The sequence below is a fragment of the Rissa tridactyla genome, chromosome W, assembly GCF_028500815.1.
Source record: "Rissa tridactyla isolate bRisTri1 chromosome W, bRisTri1.patW.cur.20221130, whole genome shotgun sequence".
NCBI classification, from domain to species: Eukaryota; Metazoa; Chordata; class Aves; order Charadriiformes; family Laridae; genus Rissa; species Rissa tridactyla.
Window position 1 is genome coordinate 11,953,996 of NC_071496.1, and position 20,878 is coordinate 11,974,873.

Here is a 20,878-nt window from a genome sequence, read left to right on the forward strand (position 1 = left end):
GCCAGTGGTGATAGTTTAGAGATTTTGAAATTTCAAGTAAGTCTCAAAGCAGAATCCTACCCTTAAATTGCCTATTAGTCTGCTATTTTGGAGCTTACTCTATGAACTTTTTCCTGTAGCAGGTGAAACATTTTGAATGATATATAGGAAAGCCCTTGGGTAAAAGATACATCATGAATAAATGATAATAGTCAACATGAAAGTCTATTCACAGGAAGTATTATCCATCAACATGAGTGACTATTGAGAGAGATTTAAGGCTGAGACTTCTAAAAGAGCATAAGCAATCCATTTCCCTTCAATTTTCAGCAAGAACTGAGGATATATATATAACCTAAACTGTTTTAAAAATCCTAGCCTAAATTCTTAACAGAGTAAAAAATACAGGACTTGATATTTCATCCTGCTGCTCATAGAAATGGTCCAATGTTGATATGTGTCTTCCTTGCTTTATCAGACCTTCCTGCACCTTAATATCTCTGTAGAACTGATTCTGTCAGGAGGATTCTGATCCTGACCGACTGTTGCCATGGTATTGGGTTATTCTGGGCTATGATCAAGAAGAGCAAACAAACTTGAAAGAGAAACTGCCTTTAAAACATATTTTCAAGCCACAGTGCCTGAGACTAGTTTTGGAAAACTAAATCTTGATTTTTTGTATGATGCGGCACTTGTTAAACACTTCTAAAAAAACATACCGATAACCAGAAGTGTTCCTGTGACAATAAATATATACACAAATAGAGGAAAATTCAGGAGGAGAAAACAGGGCCAATTCTCACACTATTTGAAATTGTTGATTTTCATTTAATGGTATATCCCACACTGAACTGAAACTCCCAGCTTCTCTGAGAGCATTTGAAAGAGCAAAACTTTGCAGATTAGATTCCTGTTTTACTAGGCATTATTCCAAAGCTGGTGGGAGTCAATGAATGTCTTTTTGAAATTAATGAGCTTTTGAATTGAGTGCATAATAAGGAGTTTGTACCTGTCTCCCATCCCTAGATAGTAATATAGCTCTTCTTTTACACCTGTTAGTATTCATTCAATTGCAAGTCATCTATGTGTACCAAAAGTGCTGCAGAAGGTTCTAGAAATACATGAGACAGTACTTTCTGTATGCAAAAGTTCATATTCTTAGAGGACAGAGTTCCCTTGATGGGAAAAGGAAAAAAAAAGATCCTAAGAGAAATCCTGGTGATGTGTTATCCAGGATGATGACCCCAGAAGGATGGAAGGATGCACAGGTTTCAGCAAACAGTATTTAAAACAGTAAACCAAGCAATGTGAAATTATGTAGGGAATGGGGGAAGTTTTCAGCAAGTTCATTATTTACAGATAGAAAATTTTGTTTGCCAAATTACTGAGCATGTTCCTCCTATTCCACAGGCAGAATTCACAGCCATGAGGGACCAATACGCGCAAGGTGGAGAAGGCTTCATTATCTGCTATTCCAGCACAGACCACCAATCCTTTCAAGAAGCTGCTGAGTTTAAGGAACTCATTTATCGTGTCCGGCACACTGTCCTGGTTCCAGCGGGAATAGGGTTAATTCTCCCCAGGACAGGTATTCCATGCCGTGTGAGCCAGGCCCGCCCTGACCTGCCGGGGGAGGGGACAGGAAGTCACCGCTTGGAGAGGGCTGGGGCGTCCCGGCTCCGGTTGGTGAGCGGCGGTTCCGTAATCGTGTTTGTATATTCCTCTATCTGTGTTATTGTTGTTGTTTTCTTGTTCCCTTTGCTGTTCTGTTAAACTGCCTTTGTCTCAACCCAAGAGTTTTGCCTTTTTCTTCTGATTCTTCCCGTATTGGGAAGGCCCGAGTGAGCGGCACGTGGTTCTTTGTTGCCATCTGAGGCTAAACCACGACACACACCTATGACACCCCCTTGGTGCTGGTGGGAAACAAAATAGATCTTGAAGAGTTCAGACAGGTAAGCAACTTCTTTGCTGTTTTTGGCTTGGTTTTCCTTGGCTACCTCAGGGATTTCTGTAGCATATGTTGTACAGTACTACTGAGAATTTTTAGCACAAGATGAGGTTTAATCAAGGAGCAACACGTTAGAATTGGTGAATAAATTAAGGATTTAGCAGTACTTTTCATTCATATTTTATGGATCTTAAAGTGACATTGGACAATCACATCCAAATGTTCTTTGTTTTTACTTGAAAAGGAATCCCACTGTTTTTGTTGGAAGTTATATATATGTTCAACATAGAAATATGTTCAGTATAGAAAAAGATTCAGTCAGGATCTTCGTGGCAAAAAACCTGTTTTTTTCCGAAGTTACCAGTCATTAAATACAGGGTTTTTTTTTCAAAAATGTACTACATTTAACTAAAGGTTACTCAAACTCAGACTGAAAAAAAATCTAGTTAAAATAGAGAAATACATATGAGATTATCTTTGCGTGAAAAGCCAGTGGCTGTGTTATTAGAGTGTTCAGATAAGATAGGGACATGCAAGACTCGAATTCACTTGGATTTGTATCCAAGATTTGAGCCGACACCGCCCATAGAGCAGTAGATTTCTTTGACTATGAGGGCATTGACAGTGGTTCTCTCAAAGTCTTTAGTAGTCTTTGCTCACTCTTTTCCTTTTGCTTCCTCTCTGCGTCCACCTTACTGTTTGTATTGATATGTGTGTGTGTGCGTGTTGTGAGAAATAAGTTCCGGTCCGAATGAAATAGGCTCAGGCAGAATCCTCTGTGAAGCACATTTTTATTCACGTTCTTGCAAGAGCGGGTGACCTAGCAAGTAGGCACACTTCCAGTTCTTGAAACACACCTTTTTATTCCCTAATCCCAGATGAATTTTTCCCTCCCCTGTTTCCCATTGGTTAGGTACTCCAGGGTTCACAGTCTGTCCGAGGCACCTGAAATTCTTCCCGGATGTCCTGCCTCTGTTTACTTCTCTTTATGCTACACCTAAAGGGATTGTCTGACTAGTTTATTTCTTTCCTTTTTGGTAAAAGATTGCTCAATGTCATTAGCCCTGGTTAAATGTTTGACTACCCTTCTAGACACTAATCCAGTAGGAATCAGTTTGTCCTTTTGTCTGTGTGATAAGAGATGTTCTACAAGCCTTTGCTGGAGCCTCTTTGCCCTAGTCATTGCCTTATCATGCCACCTCTGATGGAAATGGCTTTTCTCCTCTGCAAAAGCAATACCTGCCTTTCTTACAACTTCCCCCTTTCCTTTTTCATAATCTTATTGTCTTTTGCATTTCTAGGGCATGGTTCCGTGAGGCCTCTAGGGCCGACAGCATGATGTTGCATTCTTCTTGAGAGTTTTTATTTTCTTCTAGATGAAGCATTTTTCTAGGGTATGGGGGAGGGGTCTAATTCCATTCGTTTCGTTAGGGCAGTTTCAATTAATCGTTGAACTAATCCTCGCACACAGGGAATGATACAGCATCCTGCAGCCACTAACATTCCCGCTACCATTATAAGAGAAGTCAATATTGATACCACCATACCTTTCTGTTTCCCAAACCAGGAATCCAGCCAACCTGTCAGTGAGGTGTCTATTCCAGAGCTCTCAGCTAACTCATCAGCTAGAGTGGTGAGCCCTTGAAGGGCTTTAGTTATAGTATCATCTGGAGCTGTGTTGTTGGGGATGAAGGTACAGCACCGATTCCCTAACATTACACACACACCTCCCTTCTCTGCTAAGATCATGTCCAGGGCGATCCTATTTTCCCATGCCATTCGTCTGGTTGCATCCAATTGTTCAGCTATTCCTTTCAATGCATCCCTGGTATAATTAATAAACCTCTGTTGGTTATAGTAAATATAATTTATCCAATCTACATTTTTGTTTATAGTTGCCCACCAGAAAGAGACAGATTCGAATCCTGCTCCTACCCGATTCCTTGCTTTGTGTTCATCTGGGACTCCTCTAGGGACTCCAATGGGATCTATATATATCCGTTCATCAAAGGATACCCCTAAACTCCTTTCTACTCTATTGCCTGAGCTCAGGGATCCTCTTCCTTTTTCAAATGCTAGGGTGAATGGTATTGCCAATTGTACTATTCCACATGTACCTTTCCAGTTAGCCGGCAACACAGATCGCAAGGTCTTCCCTCCACAATACCACCAGAGATCCGCCCGAGGCACTCGTAACGCTGAGTAGTTTCCTTTCACATCCTTGGTCACATTCAGAGTTTCAGTGCACAGGGTAAATCCCCCAACAGGTTTGGCAGCCTTCACACCGTTGCATGAGAGGCACGCTGTATTGCTGTGGAAAATGCTGGTGGCACTTTAACATCTCTAGACTCCAAGGCAGGAAACAGTAAGGAAAGTGAATGCCAAGTCTCGTTTCCCCAGGCGGTCTTTTCTTGGTATAATGCTATCATACACCACATCCCTATGGAATCTTTCCTCCACCCTAAGGGAAAAGGGACGATCTGTGTTGGGGCCTTCCTGAGGCACAAGCAGAGCAATTGCTTTGGTTCAAACTATTAACAGTATATTTTACCCATTCTACCCAAGCATTCGTCTCACCGTACCCTGTCTCAATCTCAAATGTTTGTCTAAGATCTTTAATCTCAGTAACCGTTACCAAGGCTGGATCATTCGGTGGTTCCCACTGTTGTATTACTGGGAGTTTCCTTCCATTTGACTGCTGTTTTCCAGTACAGCTATTCTAAATCTTCCCCTTGGATCTCTTCCAGACACATCTGCTCCTATTCCATATATTAGGTTAGCCATATCATCCACCTGGGTTATAGTTATCAACAGAGGATTACATTCAAAAAGGCCACACTGTGGGGAAGGTGATCCTTTGTAAAAATGTATTTTCTTTTTGAGAGGGTACTAATAAGAAGACTTGATCCACTTGTCATCAATGGTCCACCCTCCAATTTGGGTGGTCCACCACACTTCACTCCATCGATCACAAGGTGCAGCCTCGTGATATCCCTCTGCGACCCTCCAAATTTCTGGGCACAGGTAACTGTTTTCACCACTCAACCATCTTTGGGCCTCTAGGATCCCCACACTTCAGTACTTGACAGGCATCAAGGCGTACAGTCTGTGGGGTATTTCCTTTAGTGATATTTATGATAAGCCTAACCGGGTAATCTGGGTGTGCACTTCGTATGTGATCTAGGCGTACAACACCGCCCCTATGACCAGTATCATCGCAAAATGCTTCTTAAAATTCATGCCGTACACAGATTTATATCTCCCAACTGGATCATCCCACCCCAACCCACGGCTTATTGTCTCTTTAGGGTTACTCGCAGCAGGCTGTCAGTAGAATGTACAGTCCACTGTTCTACCGGATCTGTTGGCGGGGGTTCAACTGGTCCTTTTAGCTGAGTGCAGTGAGTCCAACCCCTGTCGGCCGTCCTCACTGCAGTCTCAGTGGTCAGTAACACTTGGAAGGGGCCTTTCCATTCTGGTTGGAGCTTGATTTCCTTCCAGGATTTGATCAAGACCCAATCTCCTGGTCAGAAGGCATGGACTGCAAATTCCAATGGGTGGAGTTTGGGCAAGAAGTCCTTTATTTCTGAGGAGAGAGAAAGAAGACGACAACCCCAGTATACAGTTCTTAAGAAACACATCTTTAGTTTCCAAAGTGGGCAAGTCTTCTCTGTTACCCATATAAGGTAGTTCAAAAAGCATCTCATAGGGCAAGAGACCTGTATCTTTTCTAGGAGAAGTCTGGATCCTCAACAGTGCTATTGGTACACATTTAGTCCATGGTAATTTGGTTTCTAAAATCAGTTTCAACAATAGTCTCTTAATGGTCTGGTTCATCCTCAACTTTTCCTGATGATGGGGGATGCTAGGGGACATGAAATTCCCACACTATCCCTAAACTTTCCACAATTCCTTGAAGGATTTTAGAAGTAAAATGACTGCCCTGATCTGGGTTTATATTCTCCACTAACCCATATCTGTGAATAATTTGTTCTAGTATTATGTTAATCACCCCTGCTGCAGTAGCTGACACCAAGGGGTAGGCTTCCACCCACCCAGTAAGACGGTCCACTAGGACTAAAAGATCTTTTAGCCTGCCTATTGGTGGTAGTTCAGTGAAGTCTACCTGTATACTTTGGAATGGTCTCAAGCCGGGCTCTCTTCCTCCTGAAGGTTGCTTTCTCAAGGCTTTCTTGTTTACTTTCTTACAAATAATACATCCCTCACAAATTTGGCTATTGTGTATATGCCAAAGCATCTGTACTTCCACAAAACTATTCGCACATTGCATGCATTCCCCAATGGCTTCCCTGATGTAACACTGTCACTATTTCTCTCATTGTTGACCATTTCCCTTCCATCAGGCAGAATCCATTTACCACATTTCTCCACTGCCCCTGCTTCTGTCATTGCTTCTCCTGCCCCAAGGCTGCCTCTTTTGCCACCTTGTCCCCTAATCTGTTTCCCCTTGCGGTAATCAAATTGCCTCTCTGGTGACCTTTAACATGTAAAGCTGCTATTTCAGTTGGTATTAATATATTACCTAACACCTGCTTTGTAAGTTCTTAGTGTAAAAGTTCTTTCCCTTTGCTATTTATTAGTCCTCATTCTTCCCAAATTTTACCAAAGGTATGCACTGCCCCAAAGGCATAGCGAGAGTCTGTATATATTGTTCCTTCCCCTTTCTCCAGTTAATTTAAGTGCCTGGTTTAAGGTATACATCTCACATGTTTGAGCAGACCATGCACTAGGTAATTTTTCAGATGCTTTTACTTGTTGGTGTCGCGTTAAAAGGACTGTAGTTTCGATACTTGTCTGTCAGAGTCCCAGGACTTTCACTGATTCACTATCAGAGTCCCACCAAAGGACTTTCACTGAATCAGATTCACAAATAATCAAAATCAGTTATTTTATTGAGAGCGACAGTTGCAGATTCGAGATTGCCATTGATAAATTCACTAACTACAATAGCGCTAATTACTTAAGGTTAATATTGCTAGCAAAAATAATGATAGTACAACAACCCGGGGTAACATTCACCAGAGGGTGAAAGGCGCAGCGCTTACCCAGAAAGGCGTCCCTGCCTGGGGTGGAGGGAGAGAACGCAGCCCGTCGACTGGTCCGTCAGGTATCAAGTTTCTTCTCTCCCAATTTAACAGTCATTTTCTCCATCCTTTTATCCCCAAAATGACGAGGTTTCCCTCCCCTAGGTGACGTGTAGTATGATTTGGGTGGAGAGACGAGTGCTATGGTCATATATGTTTAGCATGATCTCTAAAATCTTCATTAGCATATACAGGGGTGTCAACTTTAATATGCATTTCACAGGTAATGAGGCAAAGGTCAATTACCAGGCATGGCAGCCTCTCAAGGAAACAAAGAGCTACACAAGGTCTCTGTTATCTTGATTTTACTGTCTCTGCTGATGAAAAGCAAGGCTGTCCTGGCTCCCCAAGACTATCCTGTTATTTATGTATCCTGTGATAGCCGGACAAGCCTTCACTCCCCTGGGCTGCACAAGAGATAGCAAAGCGAGTCTTAATTGCTCTTTGAGCACAGAGACTTCATCTCATTATCCAAATTCCACAGTTGGCTCACTCCATGCACCACCGCATATCCATTACACCTCTTTCCTTCTATCACTCTTGAAGAACCCTCTACGAACAAATGAAGACCCCCAGATAGGGGTTCTTCCCTTAAGTCAGGTCGTATCCTAGTCTGGTACTCAATTACATCTATGCATTCGTGGGTAAGTTCTTCATCCTTTGCCTCTATTTTTTTCCACAAAAAGCTCACTGGGTTAAGGCAAGGGCTGGTAGTTAAAATCAAATCATCCTTTTCAATTAAAATTCCTTCATACTTCAGTATTCTTGAATTGGTTAGCCGTTTTCCCGTGGTTTGGGCTAAAATGGTTTTTACTTGGTGAGGGGTGCTAACTTCTATCATTCATCCCCTGGCCACCCTCGGGAGACCAGATCTAAGAGTTTAGATAAATAGGCCACTGGCTGCCGCTTATCCCCCCACCACCACTCTTGAGTTCCTAACACAGCCCCTTTGTCTAGAGTTAACAAATAGTTGAAAAGATTTCTCCAAAGAAGATAAGGCTAAAACTGGAGCTCTGATTAGGCTCTGTTTTAAATCTTCCACTAAATCCTCCTCTTCTTCTGTCCAAACCAATACATTCGGTTCTTCAGCTAACAGTTTGGAATATAGTCCTTTAGTCTTTCGAGCATACCCCCTCTATCCACAGTCTACAGTACCCAGTCAGCCCCAAAAATGTTCTCAGTTCCCTCTTGGTCTTCGGCAGAGGTAAGTCTACTATTCCTTTGACCCTCTCAGGATTTATAGGATTTATTTTTTGACTCCCTTCACTGACTAGATGTCCCAAGTACTTCACTTTTGTTTCCACCTATTGCAATTTTTTTTTTTTTTTGAGACCCTCAAACCTTGCTGTCCCAAAAAGTTCAGTAACTCATTCGTGGCTTCTTTTACCCTGCCTTCTTCCTCTCCGGATACCAATAAGTCATCCACATACTGAAGCAGGGCTACTCCCAATGGAGGGCCGAATTGTTCAAGCACTTGTTCTAACACTTGCCCAAACAAATTAGGGGATTCTGTAAATCCCACAATGATAACACCCTACTGGTGAACCTCGAGCTGCTGGTAGGAGTGGTCGGGGCAGTCCTCGTCCCCTGTTATTCACCCCTCTTCCTCGCCCCCAAGTAACAGTCTAAGGGGTCCCACTTTGGGGATTCAACTTCTTTGTCGGTTGAAACATCACCAACAGTCTGGGCTGGGAACATATAAAATGGATTTGGGCGTCCCCGAATCCTGAATCTCTTCATCTTGACCCAGCAAAAAGCATATTCACCTTCTTCTAATTCCTTATTATTCCTTATTATTCACATACATGTTTAAAGTTTGACAGACCTAATCTTCATCAGACCCAAATTTGGGCCAAAATACACTAGGAGGTCTTATGGGTTCTTTGGTCCAAACAAATTCAAATGCAAATGCAAACATGTCCCCCCTGGGACACCTCTGGGATCCTCTAAGACAGACACAGGACCCCCTAGGTCCACCCCCGGCCCCTCCGGGATGCGGTCCGAACAAAACAAATCATTTTATCTTTATCCCTTGTACAAGAAGAATCATTCCGAAACCTCAACATTCTCCCCTAAAGGACTGTCTGGGGGAATGTTCCCGGGGTCTTTCTTATTATCCCCTTTTTCATCCCTAGGCCTAGAATCCTCATTTCCCATTCTGAACAGAGTCTTTTCTTACACCCCTTCCTTTCGCTTCGTCCTTCGGCTGCGCCCCTCGTGGGACTACAGAACCGTGGATCCGGACTCCACACTCGCTTCGTACCGCAGTACGTCTCAGTCACTCACACACAAGTCTCTTAGAATGTCCCGACCACCAAGGCAATACTTTAACAGTCCAATTTTTCTTACCTTGGTCCGTGCACGGAGTTGCCTGGTCGTACTCTCTGTGCCTACTGCACCTATCCCTTTTCCCCCTGTGGTTCACAGAGTCTGCTGTACAACTGGGTCTCGAGATCTTAGTCGATTCCTCCCGGAATCCCTGCCGATGATCCACAAGACCGTTGAAATCAACGGGACGTGTCTTCCCGTCCTTCGGCGACAGGGACTCCCAAGAAGATGACTTCTTATCCCGGACGAGCCCCCAAATTGTGAGAAATAAGTTCCGGTCCGAATGAAATAGGCTCAGGCAGAATCCTCTGTGAAGCACATTTTTATTCACGTTCTTGCAAGAGCGGGTGACCTAGCAAGTAGGCACACTTCCAGTTCTTGAAACACACCTTTTTATTCCCTAATCCCAGATGAATTTTTCCCTCCCCTGTTTCCCATTGGTTAGGTACTCCAGGGTTCACAGTCTGTCCGAGGCACCTAAAATTCTTCCCGGATGTCCTGCCTCTGTTTACTTCTCCTTATGCTACACCTAAAGGGATTATCTGACTAGTTTATTTCTTTCCTTTTTGGTAAAAGATTGCTCAATGTCATTAGCCCTGGTTAAATGTTTGACTACCCTTCTAGACACTAATCCAGTAGGAATCAGTTTGTCCTTTTGTCTGTGTGATAAGAGATGTTCTACAAGCCTTTGCTGGAGCCTCTTTGCCCTAGTCATTGCCTTATCATGCCACCTCTGATGGAAATGGCTTTTCTCCTCTGCAAAAGCAATACCTGCCTTTCTTACAGTGTGCAAGGAAGTAAGTTAGAGAGAGAGCATCTTAGAAGTGGCTTGGTTGTGATCTGGTACTGAATGGAAAATATCCTTTGTCTTAAAGCAGAAACTTTGAAAAGGGGGAAAAAAAGATTTTCCTATATGGAAATCTTAAGAGGCTCTTTATACACATTACGATTGCTTTCAAATGACTGACTTGTGTGCAGACATATGAAACAGTTAAATAAAACGGTGTTTTTCAGTTCATTAGCATCTGTGCTCACATGATCCTGTCTACTCTTTTCCACTTATCCTGTCACTCTTCTCCCAATTTCTTTGTCTTCTTTCTTCTACCTGAAGAAAATCCAAGGCAGTGGATTATTCCTGAAGATCTGAGGATGTACATTTAAAACTTCACATCTCTTTCTGTATCATTGACTTTCTCCCTAAGTCAGACTGTGACAAAACCTTAATGGTGACAATCCAGCTGCAGTTTAACATGCAGCTTGAGGATTCAAACAACAATGCCATGTGCAACATGCGGTACAATCTGTGCAGCTTCTGGGGTACTTATATACCAGATGGGGAGGGATGTGGATTCAGTTCTGTTGAGAGAACAGGACATTGCACCTGATCCCAACAGAAATGGGATATGTTTGATTACCTACAGTTGCCTATAGATGAGGTTTTCAGGAATACTCTATTCACTAAGTGATATGAAGGCTTTCCAGAATATCCAGTGATATTTGGCATTACCTCTTTCTGATCTTATGTTTTGTTGGGCTTTTATATTTTAATCACTATCAATGCATATAAAAATATATGCCTGAATGAAATGTTTTACATGCTCCTTGATGATCTTGTCTGATCTCCCAAACAGGAAAATTAGTGTGCATGAATGTCTGAATTAGATATCACAAACAGCACTCAAGATTAAAGGGCATGGGGAGGCTCTTGGGAACGATATTAGAAATTATGTCTTTGAGATTTAACAGGCACACAAAAAACTGATATACAAGGTTGTCACTGAAGATCCTGCCTGGATGTGTATCAAAGCAATTCCAAATTGTGGTCCTATGTTTTTTTGAAAGCTTTCAATGATTTAGATCTTGAGAATCTTTTCCTCCATAAGCCCTCTACAACTGTCAACAAGTACGGCAATGTCAGAAGGGTTTTCTCAAATATTCTGCAATCCAAACTTTGAGCCATGGGACACCCTTACATCAAAGACTAGTGAAATAATACAATGCAGATCTGTTCCTTTGAATAAAGCACTTGAACATGACTATGTCTATATATGCAAGTAGTATGAACCAACAGGAGTAGAGCTGTAGAACAAAACAGTTTATTCTGAAGTCCACATTTTGGGAATTTATTTTTAACTTTGGACTAGCTCTATTCCAATGCCGTTGTCTCCATGATAAGCTGGTGCTGAGGTGTATGAGTTGTGCTCCTGGAGCCTATCTTCACTTAAATTTCATCCATAGTTCAGGTCACATTCTCAGAGACCACTCCACAATTCAAAGCAAAGCATGGTTAAGTGGAGGTGATTAGGAGATACTGCTCCGAGAGCCTCTCTGACCCAAACCAAAGCACTAGTGTGTGGGAGGTCATCTCTGTGCCCAGCTTTGAGTGCATTTAAGCGGCAGATCATTATTTTAGAACTGGGACATGAGGTTGTGCTGTATGTTTAAAAAGCACTGAAATAAGTTATATCTATGCCTACTTGTTAGGTTAAGCAATATCTAAGTAACTTGTTGAACTGTGGGAAGTCAGATTGAAAGGAATCTTTTCTAGGTCATGTACCTTAGTTACGGCTTCATTAAAAGTGCTTGGATGGTCAAGAGTGGTAGCCAGCTAACTCTGGGGGGACAGACAGCAATGAGCTGACAATGTATGGCATTAACATATCAATGAACAAACATTGAGGTACACAAACATACCAAATTCAAACAACTGAGAAATAGTAGGTGTCAGAATGCAATTAGCCAGATTAGAATTTGGCCAGGGCACCAGGGCTAATATTGTTGCTTTGTTTAACAACATTTTTTTCCTATGAAATTCATTAAAGCTACTGTAATGTTATTCATGGTATTTGAAAACATAATATTAAAGTTCAACATATTCAGGCATCATTTCCATTTAATGACAATTGTGCAACAATCAGACAGGCTGTAGTAGCTCGGTCAGACAAAGCTCTTGTTTGAAACGTGGTCCCCCCCACAATACAATTAATAATGTATGTCATTTGCCTCAAATCTATCAACAGGAGTACAAGAATAAAACTAATCTGCAATTAAAGTTTTGTGTTAGGAGAAGCACTACTGAAAAACAAAACCAATAAGCTTATTATTTTTAAATAATGTTTTTATTTTCTGATGGCTTCAGTGAAATTATCGTTGTCTTTAAGTATGCCTGTCATTTTTAATGTCTAAAGAAATGGTTTTGTCTGTACTCCTTCTTAAAACAAGTTTTAATTACATTCATCAGCCTAAAGAATAAACACTTTCCATTTTCTCTGAAACAATGTGGGGGAACAACTGTGTAAAAACTGTGGGGAAAAACATATAGAATCACAGAATCATAGAATGGTTTGGGTTGAAAGGGACCTTAAAGATCATCTAGTTCCAACCCCCCTGCCACGGGCAGGGACACCTCCCACTAGACCAGGTTGCTCAAAGCCCCATCCAGCCTGGCCTTGAACACTTCCAGGGATGGGGCATTGACAACTTCTCTGGGCAACCTGTTCCAGTGTCTCAATACCCTCATAGTGAAAAATTTCTTCCTGATATCCAATCTAAATCTACCCTCTTCCAGTTTGAAGCCATTGCCCCTCATCCTATCACTACATGCCCTTGTAAAAAGTCCCTCTCCAGCTGTCTTGTAGGCCCCCTTTAGGTACAGAAAGGCTGCTATAAGGTCTCACCCGGAGCCTTCTCTTCTCCAGGCTGAACAGCCCCAACTCTCTCAGCCTGTCCTCATAGCATAGGTGCTCCAGCCCTCTGATCATCTTCGTGGACGTCCTCTGGACCTGCTCCAACAGGTCCACATACTTCTTGTGCTGAGGACTTCAAAGCTAGATCTTGATGTGTATATCTAATCTGGTGGAAAGGCTCCCTCTATCCTCCATTCCCTTCCACCCATTTGTACTGCAGCTGCATCTGGTCCTTTCTGACCTTGTTCTGTTTTGTGTTCAGAGATTCACTGGGAAAGTGAATGGGCATGAATGGTTAAGGCATTCATCTGTGTCCATTCCTTGGTTTTTAGCCATTGCTCTAAGAAATATTTAAGTATTATATGTATTTTATCCCATAGATGTTTGATGTAAAAAATAGAGCAGTAAGTGATTGATTAGGTATCATTTTAATTTCAGTGTTTTCTAACACTAAAATCATTAGATTAATAAAGATAGGCTGTATGTCTTTTAATGTCATTAGAGTTTCAGAAACATTTAGGACTAGCTGATATGAACTAGAATAGATACTTTTACTTCAGGTAAGCTTTGTTGCTTTACCCCAGATGAACATCTGCTCCTTACTGAAGTTTAAAATCTGTATAATAGATAAATATCTAATTGAAACATATTCCTCTTTAAAAAATACAATAAACAACTGATTCTATTTGAGTTCATGCCATGCTAATGCTACATTGCAGCTTTTAATTAAAATATTTTATAATTGTCGTGGTTTAGCCTCAGATGGCAACAAAGAACCACGTGCCGCTCACTCGGGCCTTCCCAATACAGGAAGAATCAGAAGAAAAAGGCAAGACTCTTGGGTTGAAACAAAGGCAGTTTAACAGAACAGCAAAGGAAACAAGAAAACAACAACAGTAACATGGATAGAGGAATATACAAACACGATGGATGACAGAACAGTTCCCCGCTCAGCCCGAGCTCCAAGTGGTGACTTCCTGCCCCCTCCCCCGGCAGGTCAGGGCGGGCATGGCTCACATGGCATGGAATACCAGGAAAAATTAACCCTATCCCCGCCGGAACCAGGACATTATCCACCCCTTATTCCATACCATCTATACCACGCCCAGATCTTACAGGTTCCAATGAATTGCCACCACTTTCCCCTGTCATGTATAATTTAATCCATGGCTTTGGTCTCCATCTGTTAGAACAGTCTCTCAGGGCAGGTGAGATGCTGGGTGGTGCTGGCCTGTTGCATGCTGTATTTTTCGGAGCTTGTGACTGGTGCACCCGGTGTGGCTCATGCACACAGTCCGTGGGCTGAAGATGTAGATCTCAAGGAAGTTGCTGGGCGCCAGCTGCTGAGGTCAGTTCTTATCCCATCATCCCTGTGCCTTACTCGTAGTACAACTGATAGCAATTATAGCAATGAGGACATACAGTGACAGGGTTACTTAGCAATTAACAACACACAATCTGATTCATTGGCTGTTCTCACCCAAAATCAGATCCCCATGAGGTACACATCGGACTTCCCCATCCTTCCGCATCACCCACCAAGTGCACCCAGGTCCTTGGGCAAAAGCAATCCCACGGATGGGTTTGCCTTTGCCTGAGGCAGGACTAACCCAGACTGTCTTCCCTAGCATATTCTTCATGTGCACTACGGGGACTTTATCCCCTTCTACAGTACGTGGAAGTTTTGATTGGGCAGGGCCAGCCCGATTGGTAGATCCCCTGGTGTTAACTAGCCAGGTAGCTTTTGCTAAATGTGTATCCCAGTGTTTTAAAGTCCCACCACCCATTGCTCTCAGTGTAGTTTTTAACAGTCCATTGTATCGTTCTATCTTCCCAGAGGCTGGTGCGTGATAGGGGATGTGATACACCCACTCGATACCATGCTCTTTGGCCCAGGTGTCTATGAGGCTGTTTCAGAAATGAGTCCCATTGTCCGACTCAATTCTCTCTGGGGTACCATGTCGCCACAGGACTTGCCTTTCAAGGCCCAGGATAGTGTTCCGGGCAGTGGCATGGGGCACAGGGTATGTTTCCAGCCATCCAGTGGTTGCTTCCACCATTGTGAGCACATGGCGCTTGCCTTGATGGGTTTGTGGCAGTGTGATATAATCAATCTGCCAGGCCTCCCCATATTTGTATTTCAGCCATCGTCCTCCATACCAAAGAGGCTTCAAACGCTTGGCTTGCTGGATTGCAGCGCATGTCTCACATTCATGGATGACCTGTGCAATAGTGTCCATGGTCAAGTCCACCCCTCGGTCATGAGCCCATCTATATGTCGCATCTCTCCCTTGATGGCCTGAGGAGTCATGGGCCCACCGAGCTATGAATAGTTCACCCTTATGTTGCCAGTCCAGATCCATCCCCAATCCTAGCAGCCCGATCCACTTGCTGGTTGTTCTGATGTTCCTCCGTGGCCCGATTCTTCGGTATGTGGGCATCTACATGGCGTACTTTCACAACCAGATTCTCTATCCAGGCAGCAATATCTTGCCATAGGTCAGCAGCCCAGATGGGTTTGCCTCTGCGCTGCCAGTTGCCCTGCTTCCACTGCTGTAACCACCCCCACAGAGCATTTGCCACCCTCCATGAGTCAGTGTAGAGATAAAGTACTGGCCATTTTTCTCGCTCAGCAATGTCCAAAGCCAGCTGAATGGCTTTCACCTCTGCAAACTGGCTCGATTCACCTTGTCCTTCAGCAGCTTCTGCAACTTGTCGTGTAGGACTCCACACAGCAGCCTTCCACTTTCGATGCTTTCCCACAATCCGGCAGGACCCATCAGTGAACGGGGCATATTTCTTCTCATTTCCTGGCAGTTTATTATATGGTGGGGCCTCTTCCGCACACGTCACCTCCTCCTCTGGTGACATTCCGAAATCCTTGCCTTCTGGCCAGTCCATGATCACTTCCAGAATTCCTGGGTGACTGGGGTTTCCCATTTGAGTTCGCTGCGTGATCAGTGCAATCCACTTACTCCATGTAGCATCAGTGGCATGATGTGTGGTGGGGACCCTTGCTTTGAACATCCAGCCCAGCACCGGCAGTCGAGGTGCTAAGAGGAGCTGTACTTCTGTACCAACTACTTCCGAAGCAGCTCGAACCCCTTCATATGCTGCCAATATCTCTTTTTCTGTTGGAGTGTAGCGGGCTTCGGATCCTCTGTATCCCCGACTCCAAAACCCTAGGGGTCGACCTCGAGTCTCCCCTGGTGCTTTCTGCCAGAGGCTCCAGGTAGGGCCGTTCTCCCCGGCTGCAGTGTAGAGCACATTTTTAACATCTTGTCCTGCCCGGACTGGCCCCAGGGCCACTGCATGGACTATTTCCTGTTTGATTTGTTCAAAAGCTTGTCGTTGCTCAGGACCCCATTTAAAATCATTCTTCTTCCGGGTCACTTGATACAGAGGGCTTACAATCAGACTGTAATCTGGGATATGCATTCTCCAAAAACCCACAATGCCTAAGAAAGCTTGTGTTTCCTTTTTACTAGTTGGTGGAGACATAGCTGCTATTTAGTTGATCACATCCATTGGAATCTGACGGCATCCATCTTGCCATTTTATTCCTAAAAACTGGATCTCCTGCGCAGGTCCCTTGACCTTACTTCGTTTTATGGCAAAACCAGCTTTCAGAAGGATTCGGACTATTTTACTCCCTTTCTCAAAAACTTCTTCTGCTGTGTTTCCCCATACAATGATGTCATCAATGTACTGCAGATGTTCTGGAGCTTCACCCTGTTCCAGTGCAGTCTGGATCAGTCCATGGCAAATGGTGGGGCTGTGTTTCCACCCCTGGGGCAGTCGATTCCAGGTGTATTGGACGCCCCTCCAAGTGAAAGCAAACTGTGGCCTGCACTCCGCTGCCAAAGGGATTGAGAAGAATGCATTAGCAATGTCAATTGTAGCATACCACTTGGCTGCCTTTGACTCCAGTTCGTACTGCAGTTCTAGCATGTCCGGCACGGCAGCACTCAGCGGTGGCGTGACTTCATTCAGGCCACGATAGTCTACAGTTAGCCTCCATTTCTCCATTAGATTTCTGCACCGGCCATATGGGACTGTTAAAGGGTGAGCGAGTCTTGCTGATCACTCCTTGAACCTCTAGTTGACGAATCAGCTCATGGATGGGAATCAGAGAGTCTCGGTTAGTGCAATATTGCCACCGATGCACCGTTGTGGTAGCAATCAGCACCTGCTGTTCTTCGACCCTCAACAACCCCACAACAGAAGAATCCTCCGAGAGACCAGGCAAGGCAGACAACTGTTTAACTTCCTCCGTCTCCAAGGCAGCTATGCCAAAGGCCCAGCGGTACCCTTTTGGGTCCTTAAAATACCCTCTCCTGAGGTAATCTATACCAAGGATGCATGGAGCCTCTGGGCCAGTCACAATGGGATGCTTTTGCCACTCATTCCCAGTTAGGCTCACTTCCGCCTCCAGTACAGTCAACTCTTGGGATCCCCCTGTCACCCCAGAAATACAAATGGGTTCTGCCCCTCTATAGCTGGATGGTATTAAAGTACACTGCGCACCCGTGTCCACTAGAGCCTTATACTCCTGTGGGTCTGATGTGCCAGGCCATCGAATCCACGCAGTCCAATAAACCCGGTTGTCCCTTTCCTCCACCTGGCCGGAGGCAGGGCCCCTCTAATACTGGTCATAGTATCCATTACTCACTTCTTGCATAAATGACTTGGAAGTTCCTTCAAGAGGATCAGAAGCAAGATCAGGCCTTCTGCTTTGTCTGGGGAACGGCCCACTGGAAACTGGGGCGGCACTTTTCCTGGAGGGATCCCCTTTTGTGGTTGTCCTTCCTTGCAACTCCTGTACCCGTGTCCGCAGGATCCAAGTAGGTTGTCCATCCCACTTCCTCATGTCCTCTCTGTGGTCACGCAGGTAGAACCACAGGGTGCCTCATGGTGTGTACCCTCTGTGCTCTCTCTCTTGAGTGGGGAAATGCCTGCTCCTAATAGCTGAGATGCTGGCCCATACAGGTGGGGAGTAGGAGATATTCTCTTCAAGTTGCTGGACCTTCCGGTACAGTTTCTCCACAGCTGAGACAAGGGGAGAAGAGAGACTTTCTTCAGATCGCCAGAGCCGGCCAGCCACCTCATCCACCGTTGGTCCCTCTTCACCTTTCCATTCCATTACTGCCAGGGAGTTGGCATATGACAATGGTGTGCTCCGTACAAACTTCCGCCACATGGGCCTTGTGCATCGCACCTCATCAGGGTCTGTGGGTAAGTCTGCATTGTCCAAGTCATAATAAATCGTCTCCTGCATGGCTAATTCTCTCAGGTACTGGATGCCTCTTTCCATGGTGGTCCACTTGCTTGGGTGACATACAACATCCTCACTGAAGGGGTACCTCTCCCTCATGCCTGACAGGAGTCACTTCCAGAGGCTGAGGGATTGGGTCTTCTTCCCAATTGCCTTGTCAATGCCGCCTTCCCTAGACAGGGATCCCAGCTGCCTGGCCTCCCTACCCTCTAATTCCAGGCTACTGGCCCCATTATCCCAGCACCGGAGCAGCCAGGTGACAATGTGCTCGCCTGAAAGTCGGCTAAAATCTTTTTGCATATCCCACAGCTCACTCAAGGATAGGGATTGGGTGATTATCTCTGGTTCTGCCTCTTCCTCCTGCTCTCGTGATGACCCTGGTTCATCATCATCTCTTACTAAGCTAACTGATTTCTTTGTGTACTTCTTCTTCTGTATGGGGGCAACTGATACTGGCACGGGTTGGTTCCCTGGTGGTTCCCTGGTGCCTGCCGCAGGGGTTGGAGTAGCTGCAGTGGCTGCCGCAGGGGTTGGAGTAACCGCAGTGGCTGCTGGTCTGGGTTCCATCTCTTCCCCCTGAGGGTGCTGCATAATTCTGAGCAGTGCCTGGTAGATACTGGCCAGGGCCCAGCACAGCGCGGTGAGTTGTGCCTCTCTAGAATAGCCACAGCATTTTCCCTTCAAATATTCTACTACTTTATCAGGGTCCTGTAATTGTTCGGGGGTGAAGTCCCAGACCATTGGAGGTGAGTAGTTCTCTAGGTACCTGCCCATGTTCTCCCACATGCCGTGCCACCCCTGACTATCCAGCCTCGGGGCAGATCTCTGGGTGGTAGTCTTAAATAGTTGTTTAACCCTAAACAAGACCTGGAACGTATTCAGGAGACATAGCACTAGGAACACGCTGGTTTGAGTATCCCAAGGATATTGAAAATTCTCAAAAGCTGTCATACCTGACCCGAAGGAGAAAAGGGAGGCAAAAGAGCTGGGGAAAGTGTCCCCCCCTGTTTCCCCTACAGACTGGGTGTAATTATTAATAAATTCTGAGAGACGGTGCCCAATGTATGGACAGGACAGCAATACCACATAAACGCCCCAAAGTAACTAAGAAGTGATGTTATCATATCATAAGCCGATATTGCACAGGACAACAAAATGATAATCCTCATCCCTCTCCCAGAAGTAACAAAAATCATTGGAAGGAGTACATAAGCCATATAGGAATTCACATAACACAGCCATGAGAACAAACCAAGCAACATGGTGACCAGTGACTATTTGCCTAATACAATAAATGCATACAACAAATTCATTTTTCCAAGCTCTAGTTGGATTCTGTCGTTATCTCAACCCTTCAAGCCCCATGTTGGGCGCCAAAAAGGACTGTCGTGGTTTCGCCTCAGACGGCATCAAAGAACCACGGCAACAAAGAACCACGTGCCGCTCGCTCGGGCCTTCCCAATACAGGAAGAATCAGAAGAAAAAGGCAAGACTCTTGGGTTGAGACAAAGGCAGTTTAACAGAACAGCAAAGGGAACAAGCAAACAACAATAACACGGATAGAGGAATATACAAACATGCCCACAAACATGCCCGCTCCAAGTGGTGACTTCCTGCCCCCTCCCCCAGCAGGTCAGGGGGGGCATGGCTCACATGGCATGGAATACCAGGAAAAATTAACCCTATCCCCGCTGGAACCAGGACAATAATAAAGGCATGTGGCACTGCTGAAAGGTTGTTTAAAAAAAAATATACATAAGACTTTGCCTACTGATCATTACATTCAGCAATTCAGAGAGGAACTAACCGTATAAGCTCCTTTGAACAATGTGCTGTAGCTCTTAGCTGGAAAGAATTGATATTTTCTAGCAGCTTTTTCAAACTTTTAATGTGGATGCAAGAACCTCTCTGGAAATTCTACCTATGTAGAAATTTCATAGCCTTCATGGAGTAGTTTTTCCTATACGTTTTTGTTTGACCCCAGAGGAATAAGCTGCAGGCTCAGTTGAGTCCATGGATAACATGTTGATGTTCATTGAGTCCAAGGTTATATGGGCAGTTCATGCTTCATTCATCTCTTGGTCTCTCTGTCATCAAAGTTGTTAGTACAGTCTTGGTCCTAAAAGGAATTATGCAGTTGTTTACCCATCCACACATGAGCTGTCTTATTGGCTTCAAGCACAAATCAGAGCAGGAGCAGTGCTTTTGAAAGCATTTCATTCCTTCTCTCTCCCCCTACAGACTCCCTCCTTCAGTAGGAAATATGAAATCAATATGAAAACTCTTTAATATGGAACAATATCTTATTTGGAGTGCAAATTAATTACATGGGCTTAATTATATTTTCTTTCTAAGGTTTTATTATACCATAAGATAATTCTCAAACCAGGATTACGGTGGCTCAGTATATTCTCATGATCTGAACCAGCTGCCCACAGAACAGTCTCACTTTGATGATGTTTTACTCTGGAATTTTTTCAAGATATGCTGACTGGTTATCAGATACTGTGAGCATCAACTTTTAGACTTCTAATTTTGACAGTTGCTCTATTTTCAT

At 44.2% G+C, this 20,878-nt stretch overlaps 1 protein-coding gene across 1 annotated transcript in view; it reads left to right on the top strand.

The window, feature by feature from the left end:
• LOC128902115 (GTP-binding protein Rit2-like) overlaps positions 1-20,878 on the top strand; it is a 172,795-nt gene that overhangs the window by 80,342 nt on the left and 71,575 nt on the right. Inside the window, exons 4-5 of the mRNA XM_054184505.1 lie at positions 1,390-1,517; positions 1,868-1,931. Of these exons, the coding sequence (XP_054040480.1) occupies positions 1,390-1,517; positions 1,868-1,931 (192 nt within the window). The remainder of the gene's footprint in view (positions 1-1,389; positions 1,518-1,867; positions 1,932-20,878) is intronic.